At 44.5% G+C, this 27,445-nt stretch overlaps 1 protein-coding gene across 7 annotated transcripts in view; it reads left to right on the top strand.

Annotated features, from left to right (window-relative positions):
* The window catches only part of casz1 (castor zinc finger 1), a 253,000-nt gene extending 226,272 nt beyond the window's left edge, over positions 1-26,728 (top strand). For 3 of the 7 annotated variants that reach the window (XM_070444472.1, XM_070444470.1, XM_023991146.2), the window contains 16 exons: positions 296-382; positions 1,472-1,562; positions 4,363-4,527; positions 6,999-7,171; positions 7,688-8,580; positions 12,226-12,361; positions 12,878-12,941; positions 13,956-14,110; positions 14,256-14,378; positions 14,727-15,050; positions 15,599-15,797; positions 16,729-16,900; positions 18,615-18,763; positions 19,430-19,661; positions 20,518-20,835; positions 21,708-26,728. In XM_070444472.1, coding sequence (XP_070300573.1) covers positions 296-382; positions 1,472-1,562; positions 4,363-4,527; positions 6,999-7,171; positions 7,688-8,580; positions 12,226-12,361; positions 12,878-12,941; positions 13,956-14,110; positions 14,256-14,378; positions 14,727-15,050; positions 15,599-15,797; positions 16,729-16,900; positions 18,615-18,763; positions 19,430-19,661; positions 20,518-20,835; positions 21,708-23,005 — 4,579 coding nt within the window. In that variant the 3' untranslated portion in view covers positions 23,006-26,728. The remainder of the gene's footprint in view (positions 1-295; positions 383-1,471; positions 1,563-4,362; positions 4,528-6,998; positions 7,172-7,687; positions 8,581-12,225; positions 12,362-12,877; positions 12,942-13,955; positions 14,111-14,255; positions 14,379-14,726; positions 15,051-15,598; positions 15,798-16,728; positions 16,901-18,614; positions 18,764-19,429; positions 19,662-20,517; positions 20,836-21,707) is intronic. The other 4 variants (XM_070444471.1, XM_070444473.1, XM_070444474.1 and 1 more) reach the window with 4 other exon arrangements.
* Positions 26,729-27,445: the final 717 nt, after the last annotated feature.

Genomic DNA, 27,445 nt, shown 5'->3' with positions numbered 1-27,445 from the left:
GCCCATTAGGCCCCCTGACGCGGCAAGTGGGAATTGTCCATAGGCAAAGTGATACAGCTGGGCAATGAGCAGAGGGGTGGGCCACAGTCCCAGGGGGGCTGTGTGTGCGTGTGTGTACGTGAGCGTGTGCGTGTGTCCGAATACGTGTGTACATGCACAGTCCATAGAGGAGTAGGGCTGAGAAAAGCACCGATGGTGGGAGAGTTGGTTGGTGTGTGTGTGTGTGTGTGTGTGTGTGTGTGTGTGTAATGTACTCTACTGTTAGCTCCATTTCTGTTTTTTTTTTTTTCTAAAGAAGCCGTCAAACCTTCCCGAAGCCCCTACCACCACCACCACCACCACCATACCCTGAGCCCCCCACCACACCACCAACTTTTAAAAGGTAGTGGATTTGCCGTTCAATTAGCCTAATGAACTCCGCAAAGTGATCTGTAAATGCAGCCCTAGGATAATCCTACAGGCTACAGGCAACAACAACAAAAAACAGAGAGAGCGAGAAAGAGAAGTAGAAAGAAAGAGAACGAGTGAGAGAGAGAGCAGATGGTACTCTTGGCAGTGGCAGTCCAAATGTTTATTTGTGTGTTTTCAGTCGTAATTGGAGGTTTTTTAACAGTCATCAGTAAACGCGCAAGGAAATGGTGCCCACTCTTTTACCTGGAGAAGTCTTTACCAAGTCAGACTCTTACAGTCAAGAGGAGGAGGAAGGGGACGGGAGGGGGCGGCAGTAGCGTGTAGATCCACTCAAGCCTCTCAGCAGAACCTAACCTTCCTTTGATTAAAGCAAGCGCCGTTAACCTGAGAGAGAACTCCACAACATTGATTTGGCAAGGTTTAAAAGGCAAATGAGGGGAATCATGCGTGGGGTTTACAGTTTAATAAGTGTCTGTGTACCGGCTGCTTTTGAAATAAACGGAGCTAATTTGAGTCGAAATTGGTGTGACAGGCGAGTCAATTGTGGCGGTGTGTGGAAAACAGACGTATTTGCGTGACGAGATGAGTTGTTTTGGAGGTATGGTTAGGATTAGGAGGTAGTTGTCTGTGAGGTGATTGGATTTCCTTTTGGTAGTGACAGACACCTTGAATGTTAAAGGGGGGAAATTTGGGTTAGGTTAAGTTTCGGGAATAGAAACAGGTGTTTCCCTTCATGAAGGTGATGTTTTTGTCCATTTGCTCACTAATCGCCAGAAGAAAAGGAAGGATGCACCCAAGATAATTAGGGAGGGAGTTTATATTCAGACAATACTATCATTGCAAAATAGCATGCATGCTTTTATACCACAATAACATAATTTTTCAGCCCCTTTTTTGTGAAGATAACTTCTGCTCTATGACTGTCTTCTAAGAAGACGCATTGGAGTGTCCACAGCTTTTACACCTGTACCTTGATTAGTCATGACAAAATCACTCAGTGTAAAGTCCACATGGCCCGTGATGTAACTCTGTACCCTTTTTTTTGTCACTTGACTTCCAGGTTCTCGGGGAGCCAGCACTGCGGACATGTGCATTGTGCCTACCAATACAGGGAGCATTACCACTGCATGGACACGGAGTGCAACTACCAGGTGAGTAGCTGTGTGCTGAACACCCCATACGTTATACATTTTAGGACACCCCTACAGTACTATGACAAAAGTCCCTTGCTATGACAAGTTTTGTGAGAATGTCCTACAATGTACACCATACACCCTGGTGAACAACTCTAAGGTGTACATTTTAGGACATTCCTATGACTTAAGACCCTACTCCCTCTGATAAAAGTCCCCACTCCCTATGACAAATGTCCCCACTCCCGATGACAAAAGTCCCTATTACTTATACAAGGTTTTGTAATGTTGACCTAAAATGAACACTGTACACCCCCTATTTAGGTGGCCTAGTCAGACACATGTTTGCCTTGTTTCCCCATCTCCCACAAATTGCAGGCTTCCCCTCTCTCTAGTCTAGGCCTTGCCTCGTGTCACCATGACAAACGAGATAACAGCAGCGGAGGTAATGCTGTACTCTTAACAGCCATGGTTCAGTGCCTCCAAATGTACTGCGCTGTGCTGTACTCTACTCTACATCCCCTACTGTCTCAACTTCAGCTAGTGAGAACCCATAGAGACGGTGTCGCTGGGTGATTCAGAGACGTCTCTATAACTCAGTGTCCCGTTCACAAATATGGGGAAGTGTATGAGCACAGAGTTTGAATCCTCTTCCGTGTCTTCCTGACCTCTTGACGGGGAAAACTAAGGGTTCTAGGATATACAGAGATGAATAATATGTCATCACTTCATCTCTGCTCATGCCCAACAAAGGCATGCACAGATGAAACGTTGTTGACGTGTGTCCGCCGAACAGGTTATGACTGCTGGCACTCGTCCAATTGAGAGCAAAGGCTTTTTTTCTCTCCCTAAGCTGATTCCGTGCACAGTTGGTCTTTGACAATTGGCCTTTTATCCTGGGTTAATTGTAAATATGCTTGAAATATGGTTCCTTTTCGATGTGTTTTTTTAAAATTTTCCTGGAGACATCTGCCGTTGCTCTGGGTCTGCTTTTAATCCCCTTTCACGTTATTAATCTTGTCCCGGTCCCAAGAGTTGTCATGTACGGCACAGGGAGGGAGGAAAAAAGTGTTAAGGAGATCAGAATACAGGCCTGTGTGTTTGCCTTAGCATATGGTCTAAAAGAGTTAGACAAACACACGTGTATTTGTCAAAGACGTCAGATCCTCACGCAACTTGAGCGGTATGTTTTTCCGTCTTTCCGTCCGCTTTTCCGAATGAAGGCATCTGTAGCTCTAATCACAAAGCATAACCTCTAGACTTTTCACAAGTCATGCTTTCACTGTTAGACAGGATGGATACTTGGCTGAATATAATGGAGAGAAAAAAGGTTTTGAAATTATTTCAAGTCGTCCTTTAGAATTTTCGTTGGGGTTATCAGGTCAAGTCCCCATCTGTCATTGACTTGAAGTGCAGAGTTCAAAATCTAGACATTTGGGTGTATATATCCGGCAAAAGCGGCCTAGCTAAGATAAGCACCTCCTTTGGTAGTGATAATTCATGAAATGTTACATGACACACTCCTGGAATATTATCCTGCTGCCAGGCTCAGTGGCATTCTCCTTTCATGGGCCTGTGTGTGCATCCTCTACAGTGATGGGAATCCTAAAATACATGGTGCATGTCAAGTGGCTTCCAGCTCCCAGACTCCAACTGAAAAGAGGCTCTTCTACCCTAGTCAGCTATCACCAGGCTTATTTTGGCTTCCATAACGGATCAAACGCAGTGGGACGTCCGCAGCTCAACTTCTCATCTCGTCCTCATTTACTGCCAAAGATAATCATTTCCAGAATGAAAAATGTTTCTATGGAAAATCAATAGATCAGTTATTAGTGACAAATCCTCAGCCAGAATGATACAGTACTACTGTAAGTTACAGGGTTACAGAAGAAAAAACGTCAGGGGTGGGAAATGGGTCAAGAACTAAGGAATGGCAACCAGCTGCCATTCATTTGGGCCTTGGTGATACAAATGCTTGACACACCAGGAATTACCATACTTTGTAGAAGCAATTGTATGTGTTTTAGAATGATTGAATTACATTTTCCCCCTGATCTATCTCTCTACTGTACATAAATATGGATATAAGTAGCTCCAGAGTCATTGATTCAGGCTTCTCTAGTTACAGTTCCTGTAACATCAGCTTAAGCCCAATTACTGCAGATTTGGTTGCTCTAGGTCTCTCCAGAGTCCCTTTTCTGTTTTTCTTCTCCGCTCCTCAGTGTAGGAGGCTTTTTAATTTTGAGGAGGGTATCGTAGCATATTCCCTCCTTATTACAGCCAAAGCCGGTGCAAAAACTGCACTGTTAATGCTTTAATTAAAAATGGAATCATATCTCGGTGAGGGAATTGAAAGGGAAAACGTTTTTTGGTTAGCTTGTTTGTTTGTTTGTTTTGTTGTCTATTTTTTTCCTCCAGTTGCACATCTGAGAAACCATCTGCACGGAACATAATTTTGCCAAAGCCAGGAACATCGGAACTGTGATCTTGCATGTCAAGTGATCCATCTTAATTTAAAAAACGGAGGAAATGGAAAATAATAGAGATACGAGCCGAAGACTTTCCACTTCTTAAATATGTCTTTGTTGCTACCTATCAGTGCCACATACATAGCCATGGACATATAGAGGCCATGTATGTAAATATGAATGAAGTCCTTAGAGAGTCTGGCCCTCTCCATTACAACACACACAGCCTCATCTCCTACTTTGCAAGTTGGCTCCTGCGCTTTGCAGCTGTTTCCAGAGCAATAGTGACTTGATTTTGTGACTATTTAAATAAACACCAATCTGTTGCCGTGCGTTTTGTCCCTTGGCAGAGGTTCACCAGCAAGCAAGACGTGATCAGGCACTACAATATGCACAAGAAGAGGGACAACTCCCTACAGCATGGCTTCATGCGCTTCAGCCCACTGGATGACTGTAGCGTCTACTACCATGGCTGCCACCTCAACGGGAAGAGCACCCACTACCACTGCATGCAGGTAAACACACATGCACACATACACTCATACACACACACCAAACACACACGCACACTCGAAAGATACGCTGCTTGCTTAGCCAGTACTACTTCCTCCTGATTCGGCTTCCACTGAGGCTGGAACCCAGGACTTCTGCTTTGCTAGAACACGTGACCGCCCTCCTGAAGACTCTTACCAGTCGGCACCACGCAAAAAGCTAGCTATTCGCTTGCGCTAGTGGTGACATTTCAGGCTGAGGAGTAAGTTTCACACATCCCAATGTGCTACATTCACCCCTCAAACTTACTCAACAGCGACCCCAGCATTGAGCTGAGCACAACTGTACATCCGGGTCACGGCATCAACTATAAAGGACGTCACACTGCTTGCTTAGCCAATACCACTTCCTCCTGATTCGGCTCACAACGAGGTTCGAAACCAGGACCTCTGCTTTGCTAGCACATGTGACCGCCCTCATGAAGCGTCTTACCAGTCGGCGTTACGCAAAAAGCTAGCTATTCGCTGGCGCAAGTGGGGACACTTCAGGCTCAGGAGTAAGTTTCACACATCCCAATGTGCTACACATATACACACTCTTGTTTCACACACCAGTACGGTATGCACACACACACGCACACACACGGCACTCCGCCACACACATTACAGACCCATGACCATTGTCACCTATGGAGATCTGAGGCTTCTTGTGAAATGGGATTTTGCAGAGTCATGCATAATTCATTGATGTTGCATTCCAGAGCCACACACCACAGTACCGGATATACGGTACATACTGGAGTCATTTTCTAGAATTGGCTAGCTATACAGATTCAGTGTGTCTCTCCTTTAAAGGGATAGTTCACCCAAATCTACCAGAAGCCTATAAGGAAAATGATTGTCATTTTATTTCTCCAGTGATACCATTTAGGGGAAAATTTGGGGTGGCATGGAGAGTATAGCATAAACACCTCCCACAGAAAACATGAAAAAAGTTGTGAGCAGAGACATGGCCCCCATGCCAAGCCCAGGGAAAACCAGGCCACTCAGGCATGACAAGACGCACACCGATGAGCTCTCCGAGTCTTGAGAGCTCTGCACTTTAACTGTATCTATAAAAGGGAATTACACTTCTTCCACTTTTTCCATTAAGCCCAAATTGCCATTTAAGAGCAGTTTTGGTGCGTTTAACAAAAGGTGTCATAAAGTAAATAAAATCAAAATGAAAGGGATGAACCCATGTCGTTGAAGCAGCAGCACTCTTCTCTCCCTCCCCTACTCTCTCCTCGCTCCTTAATTGGCATGGGTAAAAATTCAGTTAGTTGTTTATATAAACTGAAAATTTTTCATCTTTTAGTACCAAGCGACGAGTTGAAGATTATTCCCCCCACCGGATTTGTTTAATTTTTTTCCACATCTGCTTATTTTCAAGGTGTCATCGCGCCGAGTGCTTTCTCACCGGCAGGCCAGCAGCCCCGGGCTTGGATGGCCAGAGATATATTCTTTTTTAAACCCCCCTAACGGCGTAATTGTTATTAAGACGTTTCAGCCCTTGTTTTAACAGGCCTGAGAACCTGCAGATGTTGGCATCAGGCACCTCTGATTTAGTGGGGAAAAAACAGAGTGGCATTTTTTTCATTGTTTGACTCAATATGGAGAAGTTGCCCCTTTTGCGCCGGTTAAAAAGTGCCAGGGTTGATATACAATTGCTGCTTTTAATTCAAACATTAGCTGTATTTTCCTCCGGGCCCCGAAGTCTCCTGAGTACCAGAACATTTTAAACTAAAGAAAGTGACAATCAACCTGCCCACCACTTACCCCCTCCTCCCCTCAAGTTGCTCTGTGAGTTACAGTTAGGTTGCGGTGATTGCATACTGTAGCGCTCCGAATATGAATAGCATCAGCTTAAAAGAAAGCCTTAAATGGAAGGTATTTTTTAACCACACACGACCCTGGTAGTTATACCACTGACTCTTGCTCAAGTTTGTCACGTCGCAATGTTTCAAACAGAGCAGGTTTGCCATGTTTTACTTAACATGATGTTTGATAAGGTCTCTCGACTTGTCACACAGACAAGTAGCTGAACTTGAAAAAAAGACCTCCGTCCGTCTTACAATTTCTAGGTCACCAGAGACGCTTTCTTACCACACTGAGCTCATTTCTCAACAGAGCCTTTCTCAGTTCTCTTAATGGTCCCGCTGTGAAAAAGTCTGACTTAGTCACTGTTCCAAACCACTGCTATTTGAACGAACAAAAACAATGTAAATCAATGCTAGGTTGCCTCTTAAAGATTGGTGTCAGAGATTTATTCATTGATGTCAATAAAGTTGAAGGTTTGTCTCCACACCTCTTTTAGGTCATTATGGTAACAAATTATGTTCTCAATACCATACCTGGTTAAGTAAAGAATAAGTTGATGAATGAATCATTTATATGTCGATTTATTTGCCTATTACTGAAAAGCTTCAATCCCACACTCTCCTCTCTATCTGCAGGTGGGCTGCAACAAGGTATACACCAGCACCTCCGATGTCATGACTCACGAGAACTTCCATAAGAAGAACGCCCAGCTGATCAACGATGGCTTTCAGAGGTTCCGCGCCACTGAGGATTGTGGGACGGTGGAGTGCCAATTCTATGGGCAGAAGACCACCCACTTCCACTGCAGGTCAGGAGATCAGAACACCCCGTAATCGAGATAGAGATTGTATTTATAGGTGTCTCTTTTCACCAGGTCTCAACACTATTTGAGTTTAACTCACACCAGCCACTCTGTTTAATGTGTGCATCCATGATTGCCCAAAGAAATCGGAATCAATGTCTTTTTTCATAGACTGCAGTTTGAATCTGCTTCATACTATGGGTTCGATGAGCCGGTAGGCTCCACATAAAACAATGGATTGTAAGAATTGAGATTGAAAACATGTTTGGTTTTGCCGAACAGTCATTTGGAATGGCTCCTTAGCTGGCACAGTTTAAAACACCTCTGGTAAGTTGTGAAAGCGATGATATCTCAATGGAGGTTTATTGTGTCACCTTCCTCCATTATGAAGTATTTTGATTATGTGGCTTCAATCCATGACTGCCTCAAAACTTTTCCACTGTACAGAAAAGGCCTTGTAACTTAGCATCTTAGGTGACATCTTTTGAACTTTTCTCCCTGCTTCCCTCCCTCCTTCCACAGGCGCCCGGGGTGCACCTTCACCTTTAAGAACAAGTGCGACATTGAGAAGCACAAGAGCTACCACATCAAGGATGACGCGTATGCCAAGGACGGCTTCAAGAAGTTCTACAAGTATGAGGAGTGCAAATACGAGGGCTGTGTCTACAGCAAGGCCACCAACCACTTCCACTGCATCCGCTCGAGCTGCGGCTTCACCTTCACCTCCACCAGCCAGATGACCTCCCACAAGCGCAAGCACGAACGCCGCCACATCCGCTCCTCAGGCGTCATGGCCCTCTCCTCGGGCGGCTCCTTCCTGATGCCCAAGGAGGAACCCGGAGACGAGTCGAGCAACGACGACCTCATGGACTTCTCGGCCATCAGCAGCAAGAACTCCAGCCTGAGCGCCTCGCCCACCACCCAGCACTCGTCCAACGGTCCCGGCGCCCACTTGCTTGCCACACCCACCACGGTGATGTCGTCCTCCAGCGGTGGCCACAGCGGCCTCAAGCCCACCTCCTCGCTGCCGCACTCGGCACGCATGTCAAGCCTGCTATCCCAGGCGCTGCCCAGCAACATGCCTGTGGCACTGGCGCTGTCCAACAGCGCACTCGCCAGCGTCCACAATCCCTTCTTCCCACTCATGCCCCGGCTGCCCATGCAGCTGCCCCATTCGGCCGCCAGCCTGATCTCGGCCGTGTCGTCTGGCGCCCACTCCATGCCCACCGACTCACTGTCCCAGGGCGGCTGCTCCTCGGCAGGCAGCGATGGCGCCATGGCATCCACGCCGACCTCCTACGCCTCGGCCTCTTCCATCATGGAGAAGATCTCTGCTAGCAAGGGCCTCATATCCCCGATGATGGCCAGGCTGGCGGCAGCTGCCCTCAAGCCCTCTGGCAACCACCAAGACACAGGTGGGTGTTTTCATAAAGTTGTAGTGTCCCATGTGGCTCAGTTGGTAGAGTGTGGTGCTTGCAATGCCAGTGTTGTGAGTTCGATTCCCACAGCTGACCAGTTTGAAAAAAGTATAAAAAATATATATACTTACTCTAAGTTGCTCTGGATAAGAGCATCTGCTACATGTCTAAAATGTGAATATTTATTGTCTATGGTAATGTGAGATGGCTCAACACATTACTACACAGCTTGTTGCAATAGTAGCAATGCTCTAGTGCAGTATTTCCTAAACTCAGTCCTGGGGACCCCAAGGCATGCATGTTTTGGTTTTTGCCCTAGCTTTGATTATTTGAATCAGCTGTGTAGGGCAAAAACCTAAACATGCATGCCTTGGGGTCCCCAGGACTGAGTTTAGGAAATACTGCTCTAGCGTATGTCGGCCATTTTATTTTTCTCTTTGCATTTATACCTCTTTTTTGGGGGGGTTGAGCTAGCTACCCTCCTCAGAAAGGGATGTAGCTAGAGTCTGTCTTTCTTCACGACGTTTGTGGGGAAAACGCAACCCCTACTGGAGTCACTCTACTGCAGCAAGAGCTAAAAGAGTGCACACTTAGGTCACCTAACCAAAATCACTGGCCCACGGTGGATGAGAATGTAGCAGTCACAAACTGCTCGTTCCAGGCTTGAAGGGGCATACTGAAGGCGTGGTTCACTGCTCCACGCTTGTTATTGTGCCGATGGTTAGCTAGATACCTGCAATCCATTTGTAGATAAATGCGCTGACAGAAAGGAGAGTGGGCCCTGTAAAAGTCTCTTACGGCGTTCGGAGGGGGCTCCCGGGGCTTGTGTTGTACATGTTTCCTCATCATTGGTCTCTTATCTGTGCGTGCGCTCGTTCCGAGCAAATGGAGGTGGAATGAAATTAAGTTCAGAAATTGCAAGAACAAAACCCATTTTTTTTCTCTTGCTCTCTCTCTCTCTCTCTCTCTCTCTCTCTCTACAAACTGATATAAAAACAGAAATCGCTCAGGCAGAAATGACTCAGCGCACCAGAGCATTCAGAGAGAGGGTGGTTTTTTGCAGAATGCAAGAGCAGACACAGATACACACACAGGCACACACATGCACACACATACACACAGGCACACACATACAATTTGGGCTCACAAACAACAACCTCATTGGCATGCATGCATACTCCAAAACACACACAGCCCAAGCACACACACACACACCACACACACACAACACACACACACACACACACACACACACACACCACACACACACACACACACACACACACACACACACACACACACACACACACACACACACACTCACACACTATTTGGGCTCGGACACAAACAACCACTACTCATTACAATAGTAGCCAAAATAGGAAATAAAGATGTCTAAAAGACAATAAAACAGTCTCACACTGTCACAACTGAGCAAAAAGAAGACTAGGCTACAGGCCCGAGCTGAGACTTTAGCAGGTGCGGTACAGATTGGAAAATTGGGCTAAGACAGGAGAGCGTCTCCGCATGCTGGTGGGCTGGAGGATTAGTTGCCTGGTGGTGTTGTTGGAGAAGGACGGGGCCCTGGGAGAGAGCAGGGCAGCTGCTCGGGGGAGGTGTGATCAGGTAGCACAGGCTGTCAGTCGGAGCTCCACCTCTGGGCCTCCAGGCAGCAGGTAACAGGGGGAGAGAGAGATTGAGAGAGAGAGGGCCTGACTGGGAAGGAGGGCCTCCTCAGATGGGGCTGGCTCCCCTTCCGTTGCTCCACTGCACCAGAACATGAGGGGAGCTCAGCACACACAGGGCTACTCGCACAGAAAACAAGTATGCTGTTTCGTTCACTTTTTTAAACAGCAGTAATAGAGAATATAGACGTTTTCAGAGGCACTTAGGGGGTTAGGTTTTCTCTGAAGTTTCACTTATTGTTCGCAAAATATGTGTGAACAGGACATTTGGGCTAAATTGAAGAGGAAGTGGTTATGGCTCACAGTGTCAAAAAGGTTTGAGAAACCTTTTAGCGTGTGGCTATTTTTAGATGGTTTTTTTGTTTGTTTTTACGGGGCCTATCTCTTCAGTGGTAAACTATGTATTCTTTTTTCATGGGTTCATTATAGACTGCTTTTTATCAGTGTTTCTCACCAATTTACCCCTAAATGTTTTTAGTTTTTTTAAGATCCAGGCCTCTGAAGGGTTTACTAATTAAACACAGAGTGCAAATGATCTTTCACGACCTCTGTAACTTAGCCAGAGTAATTACATTGTGGTCGTTATTCCTGGAGAACATCCAGAAAAAACACCACGTTGAAATCTACTAATTTTCTTCCTCTTTTTTTTCATGACAAGAATCTTTGCCGAGATCTCTAAGCATTTAATTTTTTTTGATGAACATTCACTACTAACTTTTCTTTGATGTGATTAACTAAATGTCTATGTGTAGGTCACATATTCCTCGATATGATGTGCTCTCATCAGGTCTTTGACTTTGTCTGGCTAGTTAATCATTGGGTTTCTTTTTTAGGGGAGTGACCTCACCCCAGCCACAAAACGGCCTCTCTTCGACCCCCTCCTCCTTGTTTCCCCGTCCCCCCACCACCACACCATTGTCAGCTTAAAAGGCTATGACACTGACACATCCCCATCTCCGTCCCTTAGCTTTGAGCTGACAAGGCCCAAGACTGGCTTTTCCACTCGCATTGCCTTTGATATGTCTCTGGGTCATCTTCTACTCAGGGACGCTGGTTCCAACTTCCCACTCACATAGCTGCTTTCTTGCAGGGCACATAGTTGGCCCTCCGCGACCTTGCCCGTCACAATACGTCACTACCAGTCACTACCAGGCCCTGTTTCCTAAACAACATGGCCCCACACAATACCAATCACAGGTGATGCACTCACTCAGCACACAGGCCTAAAAGCCCTTGCCAGGCACTCCTTCACTCTCATTCGTTCCTCTTTTTTGAAGAAAATACCACTTACTGTCTACCTAAAGCCCGGCTTTCTCTATATCGCCCGAGGAGAAATTAATATTTCAATCACTTGGGGATTGGGGGGAAAAAACTCACCTTCCTGTCAGCAGTCTTTGCCCCCGCCCCTCTCGTCTTTATTTATTTATTTATCATGCCGTTGCTGTCCTCACTCACGACATCATCTGCTGAATACCTATTCAGAGGAGAATCCGATCTGGAGGTCACGCTATTTGAACTGATCTGATTGGCTGTCAGCTCCAATCTGACCGACATAGCCCTGTTCCTCTTGGGCATGCTCAGTTGGCATTGGCTGCCTGCCGTTGTCAGGCCAACAAGGACCAGGGAAGGAAGGGAAGGGAAGGAGGGCGGGGGGGGAGGGCAATCGGAGACTGCCACTTTCTCTCAGCATTAGCATCCGACTTAATGACCAGTTAAGAGGCAGCCTAGCAAATGAGTTGTGACAAGTGCTGCTGAAAAAGGAGTATTTTCCCCTCATATCTCCTGCCTCTCAATCACCATTTAAAGGCCTTGACGGCCTGACATCATTTCGCAATAATTATCACTCTGAGTATTCTTTTCGGCTGGGACAGGAGTCAGATTGGATCTCGTCACAGGGTAATAATGCTGACCAACAATAACTTTGTTGTCGCTCTCTCTCTCTCTGGCTTCTCCTCAGGGAATGGGCTGGCTGGTTCTTCAGCGAGTCTGTTCAATCTGGTTCAAGTGAAGCAGGAGCCAGTCGACCATACCTCCGGGGCCTCCCAGGACTCCATCCAAGAGCACAGCCTGGACCTGAGCAAAAAAGACCACAGGTAGAGTCACAGGGTCACACTCCTAACACAAGTTTACCCCTTAAAAAAGCGGGTTTACTCTTAAAGAAAGTAGGTTTACTCCTAAATAAAACAGGTTTACTCCTAAATGAAGCAATGTTACTGTATCTCAATTGGTGTGAGAGTATTTAATACAAATGATGAAAGTGTGACTGCAGCGTTGCGAAGGGGATGCGATTTGTTCACTGACTCGTATTTCTGAAAGCAGTTTTGACCTGATTATGATTATTAATTTACTTTTTATTTTTTATTCCTCAAAAACGACTATGTTATCTCGATTTGCATCTCAATATATGGCCTCCAACACGTTTCTCCATCTCTCACTGATCTCACACCTCGGATGTTGACATAAACCACAACTCCAATCTTCCCTGCAAATTTGTTTAAAAGCTGCATTTTTACTCTTCATTAAACATGCACACCCTCCTGTGATAAATAATAATATTTACTGTTCTTATGCAAATCTTGACTAAACATTGTTTATTTTCCTTGTTCCAGTAATGAATCAAACGGACACCCTGTACCGGGAAATACATCTCTTTTATCCTCGCTTATGAATAAGGTAAGATCCATCCATCAAACGCTTTTCATCCCCAAGACAAATTAGTGGGACGCACAGAGCCTCTGTTTGTTTTTTAATGTTTCACTGCTAATAAGATGAGTTTGTATCATTTACATTTTCCAGCCATTTTTCATGTGGTGTAATTCCACCGTACCTCTCACAAATGAATATAATGAACCAGGAGCTGGGTGCCATGCCAGATATATAGAGATGTTTGTTTTTTGATGAGCTGTTTTGAACTCGACATCCATTTTGTCCCCTCCTCCTTTCTCCTTTTTTCTTCCCCGGCTTCCTATCACTCTATATTTATTCATGGAGTTTGTAAATTATTTGATTAAAAACTCGGGGGGGGAAAAGAGAAACAGTCACCCTCATTTTTTAAAAAGAGTAAATGTTTGCTGAGGGATATTTAAATGTGTGATTTTGTGAAGATTGAAATGGACATTGTTTTAATCATACATAATTTCTGACTAATACTAATGTGCGGGTGGTTCCCATTACCTTGATGATTTAAAGAGTTTTCTGGCTCCATTTTTTTGGCAAACTCACTCACACTACTGGCTAAGGGGGTTTTCTTGCCCTTCTGCTTGTATTCTTGTATCAGGAACACACTCAAACACACTCATGAGTGGTTTCCACAAAGCGGCCGTTGAGGCCTGACGGGAGAGGGGCTTGATGATCAGATGTCCTACAGCTCTCCCCTTCATGTAGGCCTTTTGGGGTCCCGTTCCGAGTCACCACATCACATAAAGCACGCACAATCGCTCACAGTGGACACTTGGCATGCGCACTTGGCCTGTGCTCAAGCAGAAGCCGGCTGTTTGTAAACTCGGCTGAGCTTCCGCTCTGCCAAAGTGTGTGTGTGCGTGTTTGTTCGCGTGAGATTGTGTGTGTACGTGTTTGCACGCCTGTGTGTGTGTGCGTGTACCTATGTACATTCCGTGTGTGTGTGTGTAGGCCCGCGCTCAGCTAACACTGCCGCCGCCGGTGCTTTATGTGCTGTGTGTTTTGCAGATGAATGCCGGCTTCTTCAGTGCCCTGAACCTGAAGACGGAGATGGAGATCGGCCAAGGGGCCGACACCTCAGAGGCAGCACAGTACCTGAGCCGCATCATGAAGAGGCCCATGCCAGACAAACCAAGCGAGCTCTGGAGGACATATCTGCGCAGGTACTTGAAGAGCTCAAATAATAGTATAATGCTTCAGAGGGGTAAAATGTAATTGTATTACTTTAATTATTTCCCCTTTTTTTATTATTATAAAAAAAATATATATACTAATTGTATCTCTTCTCTGTTTTGTTGCTGGGTCAAGGTTCGACACGGAGGACTTCTGCGAGGCCCAGTGTGACTTCCTGCAGAAGGTCCACTTCCATTGTCTTGTGGAGGACTGCGGGGCGCTCTTCAGCACGATGGACGGAGCCATTAAACACGCCAAGTGAGTGTGGTGGCACTGGTGGCACTGCACCAGAAGAGTAGTCCATGTGATACACTGTGCCATAGGCATGTTTCTTCTGGCTGTGCAGATTCAGAATCAGTCTCATGCATCTCAATGGTCAACCCAACCCATGTTGATACATTAAAAGAAGAATACTGTATATTCAATAATGAGGCAAAATGTTTTTTTTATCATGATGATCATTATAGTATTGGTTGTTTATTACAGTCCATTGTGTAAAAGCAATTTTGCTTAGAAAGCTGTATACAAATGTTAAGCCGATAATTTGAGTCGATGACTGAATGAAAGATCTGACTTAGTGTGTCCCCACCATGTCCATCTGTTCAGCTTCCACCTACGAGCCACGCTGAAGGTGAAATCAGAGCCTCACTTCAACAAAGTCAAGGACTGTGGCGACGGAGCATCCCACCAGTCCACCGCCCCTGTCTCCATGGCGAACAACCCCGCCATGGAAGTGGCCAACATGTCATCATCGTCAGGCGGAGGCTATGGCTCCTCCCCCTCACTGCTGGCATGGAAGCAGCTGACGGGCAGCATCCCACAGCTCAATGCCTCCATGCCTAACCTGCCTGCCAATTCGCCGCTGGCCACCACCTCTCTGGAGAACGCCAAGCCACAGGTCAAACCGGGCTTCCTGCAGTTCCAGGACAAGTAAGGGACCGTGAGACTTGTAAATAACACGCATGAAACACTTTGACTTGAGCACCTTTATTGAACACGTTCAGGCAAAATCATTGACCACTGACACGACAAGTTGTATTTTCATTAGGCTACACAAAAAATACAATTGTAAAATGAAAGAATGTTTTAAGAATCGTAGGTTTAAGCAATGTAGGTTGTTATGACCTGTCATGGCAATATACTTTATATGAAATGTTATAGATGTATGGATTTTGATATTCTTGGACATTGGAGATCCTGTATTCCAGGGCTATTCAATACCAGCCCTCGAGTGCCAAAGTACGGCTGGTGTTCCTATCTACCTGGTAGTTCATTCATCTGGTATAACTAATAATGATATAATTGATTGGTCAGAGAGTCCACTTACCTGGCGTCCCAGGTCCCTGATTAGACGGACAGAATGAAAACCAGAAGCATTTCATCCCTCCATGACCGCAGTACAGAAGCCCTGTCCTATTTCTGTTTAGAAAAAGGTATTGAACATACCCCCCTTTCTTTTATGTTTTTTGTTCATACAGTGACCCTTGCCTGGCCACTGACTGTAAGTACTCCAACAAGGTCCACTTCCACTGTCTCTTCGGGAACTGCAAGTACGTCTGCAAGACCTCGGGGAAGGCCGAATCCCACTGCTTGGACCACATCAACCCTAACAACCACCTGGTCAACGTTCGAGATCAGTTCTCCTACTTCTCCCTCCAGTGTCTATGTCCCAACCAGGTAGGTCCCCACCTTCTCTCTCCAAGCACCAGCAAATTACTGTCATATCATCAAGTTTTCTAACCATGAAGTATACAATCTATTAGACCTGTATTTGAGGTGATTTAACTCCAGTCTTTCAGAATCGCTCCTCGTCTGTCTTCTGTCTGCTGGGAGACGACAGTCGACTCACCCCGTAATGTCTGTTTATATGTCAATGATGTCATTTTGACTGCCGCATTCTCCCCTCAGAAAAGGCCAATTTAGCTGATATTACCCAATAAATCATTGTCAGCCGCACAATAAACAAGGCTGTCTTGAATAGGGCAAAATCTGGCAAATGTTTCTCAAATTAAACCCCTTAATGGAGGCTCCTGCCTGCCTCTCGTGAGCCAATATTTGGAGGATTTTTTTTATTTTATTTCATTAATAATGTGTCTAAAATCATCCTCTCACTTAGCCCCCCCCCCCCCCCCCCKCCTGAACTGAGATAATCCTATATAGCCTGGCTCCTATGGGACACACAGGCCAGAAACAGATAGTGGTGTGGAGACAAGTTAAAAAGAGAGGGGTGGGTTAGAGAGTATTTGATAGACCGATCCTTCCAAATGTACAAGGGGGTAGTTAGTGTAAAGGTGTGGATTGTTGGTGGAGTAGAGTAATATAGATGTCCATTTGAGCAATCAGCAGCACCCCAAAATCTGTTTATTGTAGGACCTGTAGTAACTATAAATAAATACAAATAGGAAAACAGAAAATGAGTTAATCAGACATCAGAACAGAAACTGGTTGGGAATTCAGCAAGCTTATCTCGCAACATTTTGTTCTGTAGTTTGTATCCACAAGTCAAGTTGATCAGCAGCAACTTAGGTTTAAAGTCATTGTTCTAGCCTGTTTCCCAGTCTTACATTAGGATGACCACCCCTCTGTCTCTCTGCCTTCCTTCCTCCAGCACTGTGAGTTCAGAATGAGGGGCCATTACCACTGTCTGCGATCTGGCTGCTACTTTGTCACCAACATCACCACCAAGCTTCCCTGGCATGTCAAGAAGCATGAGAAGGCAGAGAGACGCGCCGCCAATGGCTTCAAATACTTCACCAAGAGAGAGGAGTGTGGCAGGCTAGGTAAGCTTTCAATTTAAACTAGTCTCTTTTTCTCTGTCTCTTTGTCTCTCACTCTCTCACTCCCTCTTTCTCTTTCTCATTCTCACTGCTAGGCCAGTGAGAGATGTAAGGGTTAAGGGTGTGAAATCAAGAGAGATGTAGTGATGTTTCCACATTGATTTTCAGTGGACGCTCCGAGCAGATATTCTCTCTGTGCGCCTCAACTGTCACAGAGAGAGCTGCTCCCAATCCTGGCAAACACATTGTCACGCTATCGCAGAGCAATTCACATGGCATAAAACAAGTCTGGCTCGTACTGAACTTTTTATGGAATGTTTTGCATAGGCACTATGAATGTGAAACCTTATTTTCCTAGTGATTACATTGTTGGCACTGTAACATATATATTTGTTGCTTTCTTTCTCATATAACTTAAATGTCTGGTTATATGTTATACTAGACTTGAATGCATATGTATATATTTATAAGGGACAAACCCACTAAGGTTGTTTTCTTTTTTTTGCTTGTCAGAAATTAGCGATTTACATACTTGTTTGTGTGTGCTGTGTACTTTTCTCAGTCACCCGTCATCATCATTCCCAAATGATTTTACAAGTCATCTCTTATTTCTGGCTGTTCTAAAAAGTTCTTCTGAACACAAATGAAAAAGACAAAAAGGAATTCCTGTCCTCTATCCTGATCAGCCCCGTTGTATTGTTTTGAAAAGGTAAAAGGGATTACTAAAGCAAGCACTCAAGTTATAAAACATTTATGGTTTGGTGGTATCCATGGCAGCAACATTCAACTGAACACGGCCGATTAAGTTACCTGGAAGGGTCTCATAAAGGCCCTGCATGTCACGGTGGCTACAGTTATTGACTCAACTTTGCATGGTTAAAGTATATGTGCAGTGTTACTGTGTACAAAAGCTATTGTTTTGTGCACCTGGTCCCATGGTTACTGACATGCTAGCACCTGCCCAGCATTTTGCTCTTTCAATTATTTCTGCCTGCTTTTATATAATGATATTTGGAGGAGCCGACATTTCATTTGAAATCATGAAGCAATTCGAAAATCGCTCCCTAAAAGTGAGGAAAAGAATAAAAGAGGAAGAATCCAACACAATAGTGCCATGGCACAAAAAAAAATGAAAAGACAACAATGGCTCGATTTTGAAAAATGAATTTAATATGGGAATAATTGTATATTTACTTTGGTTTGCAGGGGTGTGTGCATTATTGGCCTACACTGCATAGGATAATGTATTTATGTAAATTCCTAATTGAATAAAGGATGTCAGTGTAATAAAAGAGCTCCACAGGTTTAGTCCACGGCAGCCTAGACTGGCTCAGTGTGACACTGGAGTCATCTAATCTAATATGCTACATATACTGTTGTTTTTGTCCCTGCGATGTCATGATGCTGAATCTAAACCAAAGTAGAGCTTCTTAAAGACACGATTTTACCAGGTTTTCAGAGCTAGTTAGAGGACGTCTTTAAATGGACACTTACACTTCACATTATACAATAACTGCCATTTACAGCTGCTTTGAATTGTAGTTTGGGCGAATCTCCGAAATGTGCCAGGCAATACCAAATTCATATGTGAAAACATCACATTTCTCACGTAGCATTGAGTTAAACACTGTGAAAACGTCATATGTAAAAAATAAAATAAAAWAAAAAGTCAATTTCTTCACCTTGTGATTGAAACCGTGTCATTGTCTCTTTGCAGGCTGCAAGTACAACCAGGTGAACAGTCACTTCCACTGCATCCGCGAGAGCTGCCAGTTCTCCTTCCTGCTCAAGCACCAGATGACCTCGCACTCCCGCAAACACATGAGGAGGATGCTGGGAAAGAACTTTGACAGGGTTCCATCCCAGGTAACGAAAAGTGTGTGTGTGTGAGAGTGTGCGTGTGCGTGCGTTCCACATAATGTTCTGAACAGTGCAATTATTAAGACAAATATGTGGGGAGTTTCCATAGAACCATTGCCGGTGATAGTTTGCATATTGAAAGTATGCAAAAACACGCAGTTCCTCACACACCCTTTCACTGAAAAATGTGACTGTGGCAGCTCGTGTCATAAGGTTTTGGGTTTTATAATTTTCCATTGTGCTTCCTGATTCCTGAGTCAGATGCATGGATAATGAGTAATGAACACCTTTGGTGACACTGCATTTTTTATTTGTTTTAACCTTCATGTTACAGTGTATCTATGGGATTTATCGCTAATATGTTGTCGTTCTCAAAAAAAGTATCATGGAGGTACATTTTTTTCACTGAAAGTGTCTCTAAAGAACTGTGTTTTTACATACTTGCGATATGCAAACCACCGCCAGCAATGTCATTGTTATATCAGTACTCTATGGTGATGTAGTGCCAGTATACGTATGCCTGACAGTTGGTGCCCCATGAGAGAATATCTTACGTAAATGGGGAATCCCTACATTTAAATATGTCAATAAATATCATGTTTAAAAAAAGAAGAATCCTGTGTGAGGAACATTCCCTACAATATGTATTCCCCCCTGTGTGGTCCTCTATAGGTGGTGTCCCATGGCCAGAGGGCCGATGACATGCAGCACTTGTCGGGCATGGGCTCGGGCCTCATGGGCAGCCACCCGGGGATGACCCATGGGTTCTCCAGCATGATGGACGAGACGGATGACTACATGGACTACATGGGCGGGGGCAGCCCCCTGTGCCTCTCCTCTGAGTCCTCCAATCAGGACCGCAGTTGCAGCAGCACCCCCGTGGGCAATGAAAGCTCCCCAGCAGGTGAGTTGAGGAGCGGGGGCAGGATATAGAGGCTAGGGTTAGCCAGGCTGGTTGAGGAGTGAGTATTAACATTGTGGCCATAGCAACTTGCATACGAATGCATACTGTAGAGTTGATAACAGAGATAACAAGAAAAACAATGGATTTATGGATGGTGTTGCTTAGTGAAATGATGGCGATATTGTTTAATTTCAGTGAAAAGTAAATTGTCTATCAAGTTCTATTAAAGAAGCAAGTAAAACGTGGTTATGAAGTTAGAATGAAGTAGTGTTTTTGTATTGTAAATCCAGCGTCATTTACAGTACCATTAGAACTCACAGGACACAGCCATGTCAATTCATGTCCATATCTCATCAACATCATAATTTCCTGATTTCGTAGTGGATTCCATTTTTACAAATACTATTTCAAACAATAGGAAGAGTGGGAAACCAATCAAAATCCATAAATTAATTGTTCTCTTATTCGGAGGTCATTTATTTTCTATTATTAATTTTCTACAGTAATAACTTATGGCAATTTGATATAGTAGACTACATTTCCCTTTTACCTGAAAGCTATCCCTGTGGCAACAAACTTCTCAGATTCTCTGCTTTTCAAAATCTGATCTTGCCTTCATCAAATGAGTTTCACATTTCCATTATTTTGTGTCAAATGTTATCCACCATTTTCATCATTGTTGCTTTGGCTGGTGTTTGCTTTCTTGATTCGGCTTCATTTTGTATCATTCTCTTATCTTTTCCCTTTTTCCCTTCCATCCCCGTGTGTGTGAATGGGTCTGTGTGTGTTTGCGTCTACCCGTCTGTCTGTTTCCCTTCCCGTCTTTCTACACTTCCTGGTCATCCTGTCTTTCCAGGACCAGGCTGCCCGGTCACTACTGCTCCCTCTACCCCCGCTGACACTAGCGCTCCCCAAAACGCACCTCCTCCACCACCTCCTCCTCAGCCTGGACTTCAGTCTCAGGCTCCATCTTTCCCTCCTGCCCTCCTCCGACCTCCTCTTCCCTCGCTCCCATATCTCGTCTCTCCATCCTGTCTGTCATACTCTCTGCTCAGCGCCTCTCTCGGAGCCACTCGGAGTGTTGTCATGCCAACCAACACACCAGCTTTCAGCCCCATCATTGCCACTCCGTCTCCGGTTAAAAATGACGTCCCTATAGTGCAGGATGCTGCAGGTACTTATCCCGACGCAAACCAACATTGTAGCTGTCAGTGTCAATTGGTGTAGATGTAGTCTACTTCAGTGTGTACTTGTTTGATCCAGTATGACTTCTCAAAATTGTTGTTGAAGCTTGAGAGAAAGTCAATGGGGAAAGTCACCATGCAAAAAATAATTTGGAAAACTGTGAAAAAGTGAACATTTGGGAAAACGTCTAAGTTAGTCTGAAAAAGTCTGGATATACGGTCTAGATGAGACATAGAAACGTTTTTGTTTGTTTAATCTTTATTTTCCGTTTTAGCCATTCCCTTATTCTCATGGAGCTTGGTCTTACGTCTCCATTACACGCAGGTTATGCACAGTGTCCCCCTTTGGTATTTACAAGACTGTGGAAACAGCACCGTAAATTCAGCACCTGTAGTCCAAAGCCGTGGCCTTGTTTAGCTTCCATTAACGGCACCAGCCGCCTCTTATTTTAATCATGCCCCCACTTTTATCGAGGCCCCTGCTTCCTGTCGAGCCGAACAGGGATCACATCATTAGCAGTGACTCCAGGGGACTCGGCAAGGTAGGCTACCCCTCGTAAACCAAAGGCAGATAAGAGGGGCCGCCAAGATCCACATCTCTGCCACTGTTTGGAGGCTGTAGACACCCAGTAAAAATGTCAAGTACCGATTAGCAGCAAAGTCAATCTATCATTTAACCCCCCCCCCTTCCCTTCTTCTTATTCAATAGTTTGTAAAGACAAAAAAATATATACAATTGGGAATGTAGGACAGCCTCTCAGAGATTCCGCAAAGGAAAATCTCCCCTTGGCCCAGCTTGTTTAGTGTGCTGTACCACTAAAAGTTGATCAGTTGAGTCCTAATGTTCTTCCTCTCTCTGTAGGCAACACCATCTCCATCCCTACGGCCACCGGCGCCAAGAAACGCTTCTGGATCATCGAGGACATGTCCCCCTTCGGCAAGCGGCGCAAGACGGCTTCTGCTCGCAAAATGCTGGACGAGGGCATGATGCTGGAGGGCTTCCGCCGTTATGACCTGTACGAGGACTGCAAGGACTCCGGCTGCCAGTTCTCCCTGAAGGTGACCCACTACCACTGCACCCGCGAGAACTGCGGCTACAAGTTCTGCGGCCGCACGCACATGTACAAGCATGCGCAGCACCACGACCGCGTGGACAACCTGGTCCTGGACGACTTCAAGCGTTTCAAGTCATCGCTCAGCTGTAACTTCTCCGACTGCCAGTTCTCCGGCAACAGCACCCACTTCCACTGCCTGCGCTGCAGCTTCCGTTGCACGGACAGCACCAAGGTGACAGCCCACCGCAAACACCATGGCAAGCAAGATGTGATCAGCGCCGCCGGCTTCTGCCAGTTCAGCTCCAGTGCTGACTGCGAGGTTGCCGACTGCAAATACAAGCTCAAGTGCTCACACTTTCACTGCACCTACCCCGAGTGCAAGCACACTGTAGTCGGTATGTCCCAGATGGACTCCCACAAGCGCAAGCATGAGAAGCAGGAGCGCGGCGAGCTGCCGTCGGTGTCTCCCCGTCAGGAGGGGGCGCACCACATGACGGGAGGAGTGTCCGCGGTGCCCCACGCCTCCATGGGCCTTCTTCCAGCCTCGCCCGGTGGCCTCCCAGGACTCTCCCACCARCACCATCACCACCATAACAACAACAACCATGCCCCCTCCATGCTCTACCCCCCAGCCAGCATGGCATCTGACTACAACCACCCCTATCCAACCTCCTCAGTCAGTCTGGACAGCTCCCTCAACCTGGGCACCGACACCTGCAGCTCCCTGTTCTTCCTGAAAAACGCCGCTGGCCTGGGCCTCAATGACTCGCTGGACCTGAGCAAAAAGATGCAGCATCACCATGACCCGAGCCTGACCATGGCTGCCGGGCCCAACCCCATGCCACCGCTAGGCTTGCCCGCTCCTCAGGATGACACCACGGGAACATCGGGCGACCCCGAAGATGACCAGTCACCTGAGGAAGAGGCCAATGCAGAGGAAGATGAGGAGGATGAGGATGAGGCGGAGGAGGATCTGAACACTGACTCGTACGAAGATTCGATGCCACAGCCCGACGGCGACAACAAGGACAATGACGAGAGTTTTGATGCTTCCTTAAACCACACTGACACTTCCCAACTGGAAAAGCAAGAGGCCGACCCATGAAAGATACTCTGACACTGAAGAAGAAGAATCCTGTATACTATGAACAAACAAATTAAAGTGGCCTCATTTATCAAGGTTAGAGACACTGCAGATGACAACAAGAAGACAACAACAACAACAACAACAAGAAATTATGGCCCAAAATGATTTATGATGATGTTTACAAGATGACCAACAATATAAATTAAATTATGCATAAAAAAATGAACAGAGAAACAAACAAATTAGGCCTCTTTTACACGTGGGGCAGCAATGTAAACATTTTACTACACAGCAGTCTTTTTGTGTGCCTGCATGTTTGACTTTAATTTATTTTACTTTTATTTTTAACCTTTTTTGTGCGTGGAAAAAACGATAAGAAAAAAAAATCTCTATATAACTATATACGTAAGTGTGTGTGAACTTTTATATACAAAGGAAATTACTGGTGCAGTCTTTACATGAACTGCAGGACCCTTGTTAACAATGAAAGGGAAAGACATCACTGTTAAATTACATTGAGGAAAAGTTCTAAAGCAGAATGTGTTTGAACATTTGATCCTATTTCTGTATTAATATTATTGTTATTACTATTATTCTTATTATTACTACATTAAGTGCAGGGGTCTGCATTAGTGTTTTGGCTTGTACCCTTCTCTCTTCATCCTTTGCAAGGTTATCTTTCGTTCTCAATGTACATTTTCAAATAGAAGTGACCAGTGACTGTGTCCTCAGTCTCAACTGCAGATGGGCATAGATCTCTGAGCGAGCATTGCTCTGTGTATGCAGCTACCTGGGAAATTATGTTAAATTCTCACCAAAATCAAGCTTGTGGACTTGCAATTGTAACCCTTACCCCCTGTCGAGGAACCTATTAAGTTTGCATTTGGATAGTGCACTTTTATATAAATGATGATAGATATTCAAACATATTTTTGTTACCATATGCATCATTGCATTACGATTGCGTTATACTTGCATAGTAAAATCAGACGGCTCGGAATATTGATTTAGAACTAGGCGAGGAACCATCATGACTAACTAGCTGGGGGTCTGAATGAACTGACCAGAGGAAAAGATGAGTCACTCAGATGCAATGAGGAATGACAGAGGTAGCGTCAGGGAGTGTTTGTTTGAAATGTACAGACAGAAAGCAAAATGTGTCAATGCTGGACATTTTGTTTTCCATTTACTATGGCTGTGGTTTAGCGCCTATTGTAACGGTTTTATTTAATATTTATGTGACCTTGCAATGAGACATTTTTAGGGTGTTCTAGCACTTTTTAGATTTATCTTCAGAAAAAATATGGCATGCATCTTTTAACAGGGAATTTGCTTTAAGATGTCGTTTTAGTTCACTTTGCTTTGATGCACAAATAGTTGTTAAGTGTGACAAAGAACTGTTGTTCTGTGTTTTATTTAAAGTAAGGACTGATTTTATTTGCTTCTGTGATTGGAGGATTTAAATATGAAATGGGCATGACCGAGTTATGGTGGCCTAGTAACAACACTAATAAGAAGACCTGTGATTTCAATTCATTATTAAAAACATGACAATGCTCAGATACTGTAGTACTAAATTATCACACAAAACACGTTAGTCTAACCTATCTTCAGGTTTACTGGGGGGTGAAAATTGTTATGATGAATTATTTCTTGAATATGGCTTTGGAAAAAATAATCATAATATGGGGAATTATGTGTGTAGATTGTTATCCACAAAATATTGTTTAGAGAAGAAAAAAAGGTTGTACAGTATTTTCTTCTGTAAAAAGACTATATATGAACAAAATGCTCTTTGATGAACAGCTTCCTTTAAAAATAAAACAATTAAAGGAGAAATGAATAATAAAAAGTAAAACATTGAAATAACCCCACTATAGTTTGCTTGTGTGTGTGTGTGACCTTTTTTTTTAAATATAATTTTTCTCCCCCCCTTAGATTTCTATAGGAAGTCAGTAAACATTGTTAGGACCCTTGCCATACTGTAGCACTGAAGGCAGTAAGGGGATTCCGTTTTTTACCTTGACATTTTCAAAGCTAATACAAAAAAACACTGATTTAGACCTACTAATGGATGTTTCTGGTTTATTTAACACTTTGTTTTATTCATTTTTCTGTTTGTCATTTTTGTGTGTGCTTGTAGTTTTTCCTTAATTTGATATTTTCTTTGACATTTTACTTTGCTGTGGGCATACATGCCTCTCTCACGGACTCAAATGCAAGGCAGTGCATCACTTTTTATTTATTTGAGTTTTTCTGACAACATTTTGGGAATAGCTATTGGGCTGGAAGATATTGTGCACTTGAATACAGTTTGTGTGTGTGCCTGTGTGTGTGTAAAATAGCAGGATTTGTAAAAAGTTGAAAATAAAGAAACCATAATTATTATAACGATACATATGTACTGCTTAGTAGTGCTGTAGCCCGATGACGTCTGGGGTCATGTGTTGTGGGGGAAGTCCCAAAATACTGACACTATCAAAACCTCATGGGGAGAGAGACTAACCCATATACGGTAGCTGGAGCAAGGCATGAGGGCAGAGAACTGGTCTCTCTTTCTGTGATAATACTTKGTGTCTGGCTAGTCTCTCTCCCCCCGGATAGAGACCGCTAATAGCAGGGAGACCTGTGGAACTGGTCGCTTAGAGCTACAAAGCCTCGCTTCATGTGACCTTTCCTCGTTCTATTCTACCAAATGCTTTTGTCCCAGTAGACATTGAAGTAAAAGTTTGTCCCAGTAGACATTCAAGTGAAACATCTGCATCGTTGCAGATAGCAGAGAATCAACAATATTTGTTGTCAGGCCGCCCAATGAGGGCTCGCCTCTGGTCAGAGATTAACCAATCAGAACCAATACAATTCAGAGTTTGAAATGGGAATAGTCTGGGGATGAAAGGAGTAATTTGCTGGTGCCAACAAGATGGGTCTCTGTGTCTCTTCACGAAAGGAAAGGAGGACACTTTTAGTTTCTGGCGGGTTTTTTTTCTTTGTGAGCTTTGTGCTGTTAGGTCCCTTCCTCTCGTTCAGTGGCACACAATGACCAGCGCGCCGCTCTGGTGGTGTCTGTCCTCCCTCAGCCTACAGCTGTTGCCGTCTCTCCTCCTCCTCTTCCTTGTGATGTTTCTTTAAATAAAAAACGGGTAAAGGCATCACCATCTGTCAGCCAGCTGGCATCCTGTATATAATCTACGAGAAGGAAAAAAATAAACATGAAAATTATATTACACAAAAACCAGACGGAAACAACCTCCAAATCCTACATAGGCTGCTGCTGAAACGACAGATTGCTTTACCGTTTTAATTAACGGGGAAAAAGATGACATGAAAACAGAAAGAAAAACTAAATGAGATGTATTTTCTCTGTTGCGTAATAATGTAGTAAAAAAGCAGTGTACTACTACGGCTTGGTGGCAAACAAATAGAGAAAAGTTGTCAAATATTTTGCACTCCAGGACTAAAAGCCATCTCTAGCTCATTTTCTTTTTGGTTTTATTTCACAACCACACAGGGAGACAAATCAGACATTTTGTATGAAAAGTAGACAGTGAAGTTAATGAAAAAGTATTTTAAATTACTTGAATTTGCTGCCCTCTGCACTGGTGTTCATCACTGCATATTTACCACTTTGATTTAGTGCTGTTTAGTCCTTCAATGTGCTATAATAGTTTGTTTCTTTCTGCATGTCTTATGCAAGGGTTGAGCTTTTCACTCAATAAAATAAAGATGTATTGAACAAAAATAGATGAATGGCCTGTTTCAATGTTGTCTTTTAACAGTCCAGTAAGAACATGAAACGTTATTTAATGACGACTTATAGGCTACCACGCTTGCATGACATGTTTGGGCCAATGTGAGTGGAGCACATGCATGTATACACGTGTGTGCGTGCGTGCATGTGAGTGCATGTACGTGTGTGTGTGTGTCTTTGCCTTGTCCCAGGTTGATGTGCCAAGAACAGTTTGTGCAAGGGGACAGCAGCAGTGAAGAGACAATCGGCCCTGGGAACACACACGACAGGTGTGCAGTGCATATGTGGTCACATGATGGCTGTGAGGCAGATTAGGCCCCAAACAGATGAAGCGCTCCTTAATGGCAGCTTTTATTAAGTTCACAATGTGAGGGAGGCAGGCAGGGAGGGGGAGGGGGGGGGGGGGCAGAGGAAAAGCAGGTGGCCTTGTCTCTACAGTCATGGATGAAGATACATCTTTGTACAGCCAAGTCCGAAGAGGACGGCCACTACCGAAAGATTTATTGATATTTGATTGCCCTGGCCTTACTGTCTGGTTGTCCTGAATTCAGCCGTAATGGCTGTAAAGGAACTACTGCAAATGCTCTGAGAGAAAAATGTCCCATCTAAGAAATATTGCACTTGCCACTGATCATATCATGTAGACCCATGTATGATGGAACACTAGCTGCACCATACACATTCTATATAAGTCGTACAAACCATTTACG

This window comes from Salvelinus sp. IW2-2015, linkage group LG7, assembly GCF_002910315.2.
Source record: "Salvelinus sp. IW2-2015 linkage group LG7, ASM291031v2, whole genome shotgun sequence".
In the NCBI taxonomy this organism is placed as follows: Eukaryota; Metazoa; Chordata; class Actinopteri; order Salmoniformes; family Salmonidae; genus Salvelinus; species Salvelinus sp. IW2-2015.
This window is presented reverse-complemented; position numbering and strand designations above follow the sequence as displayed.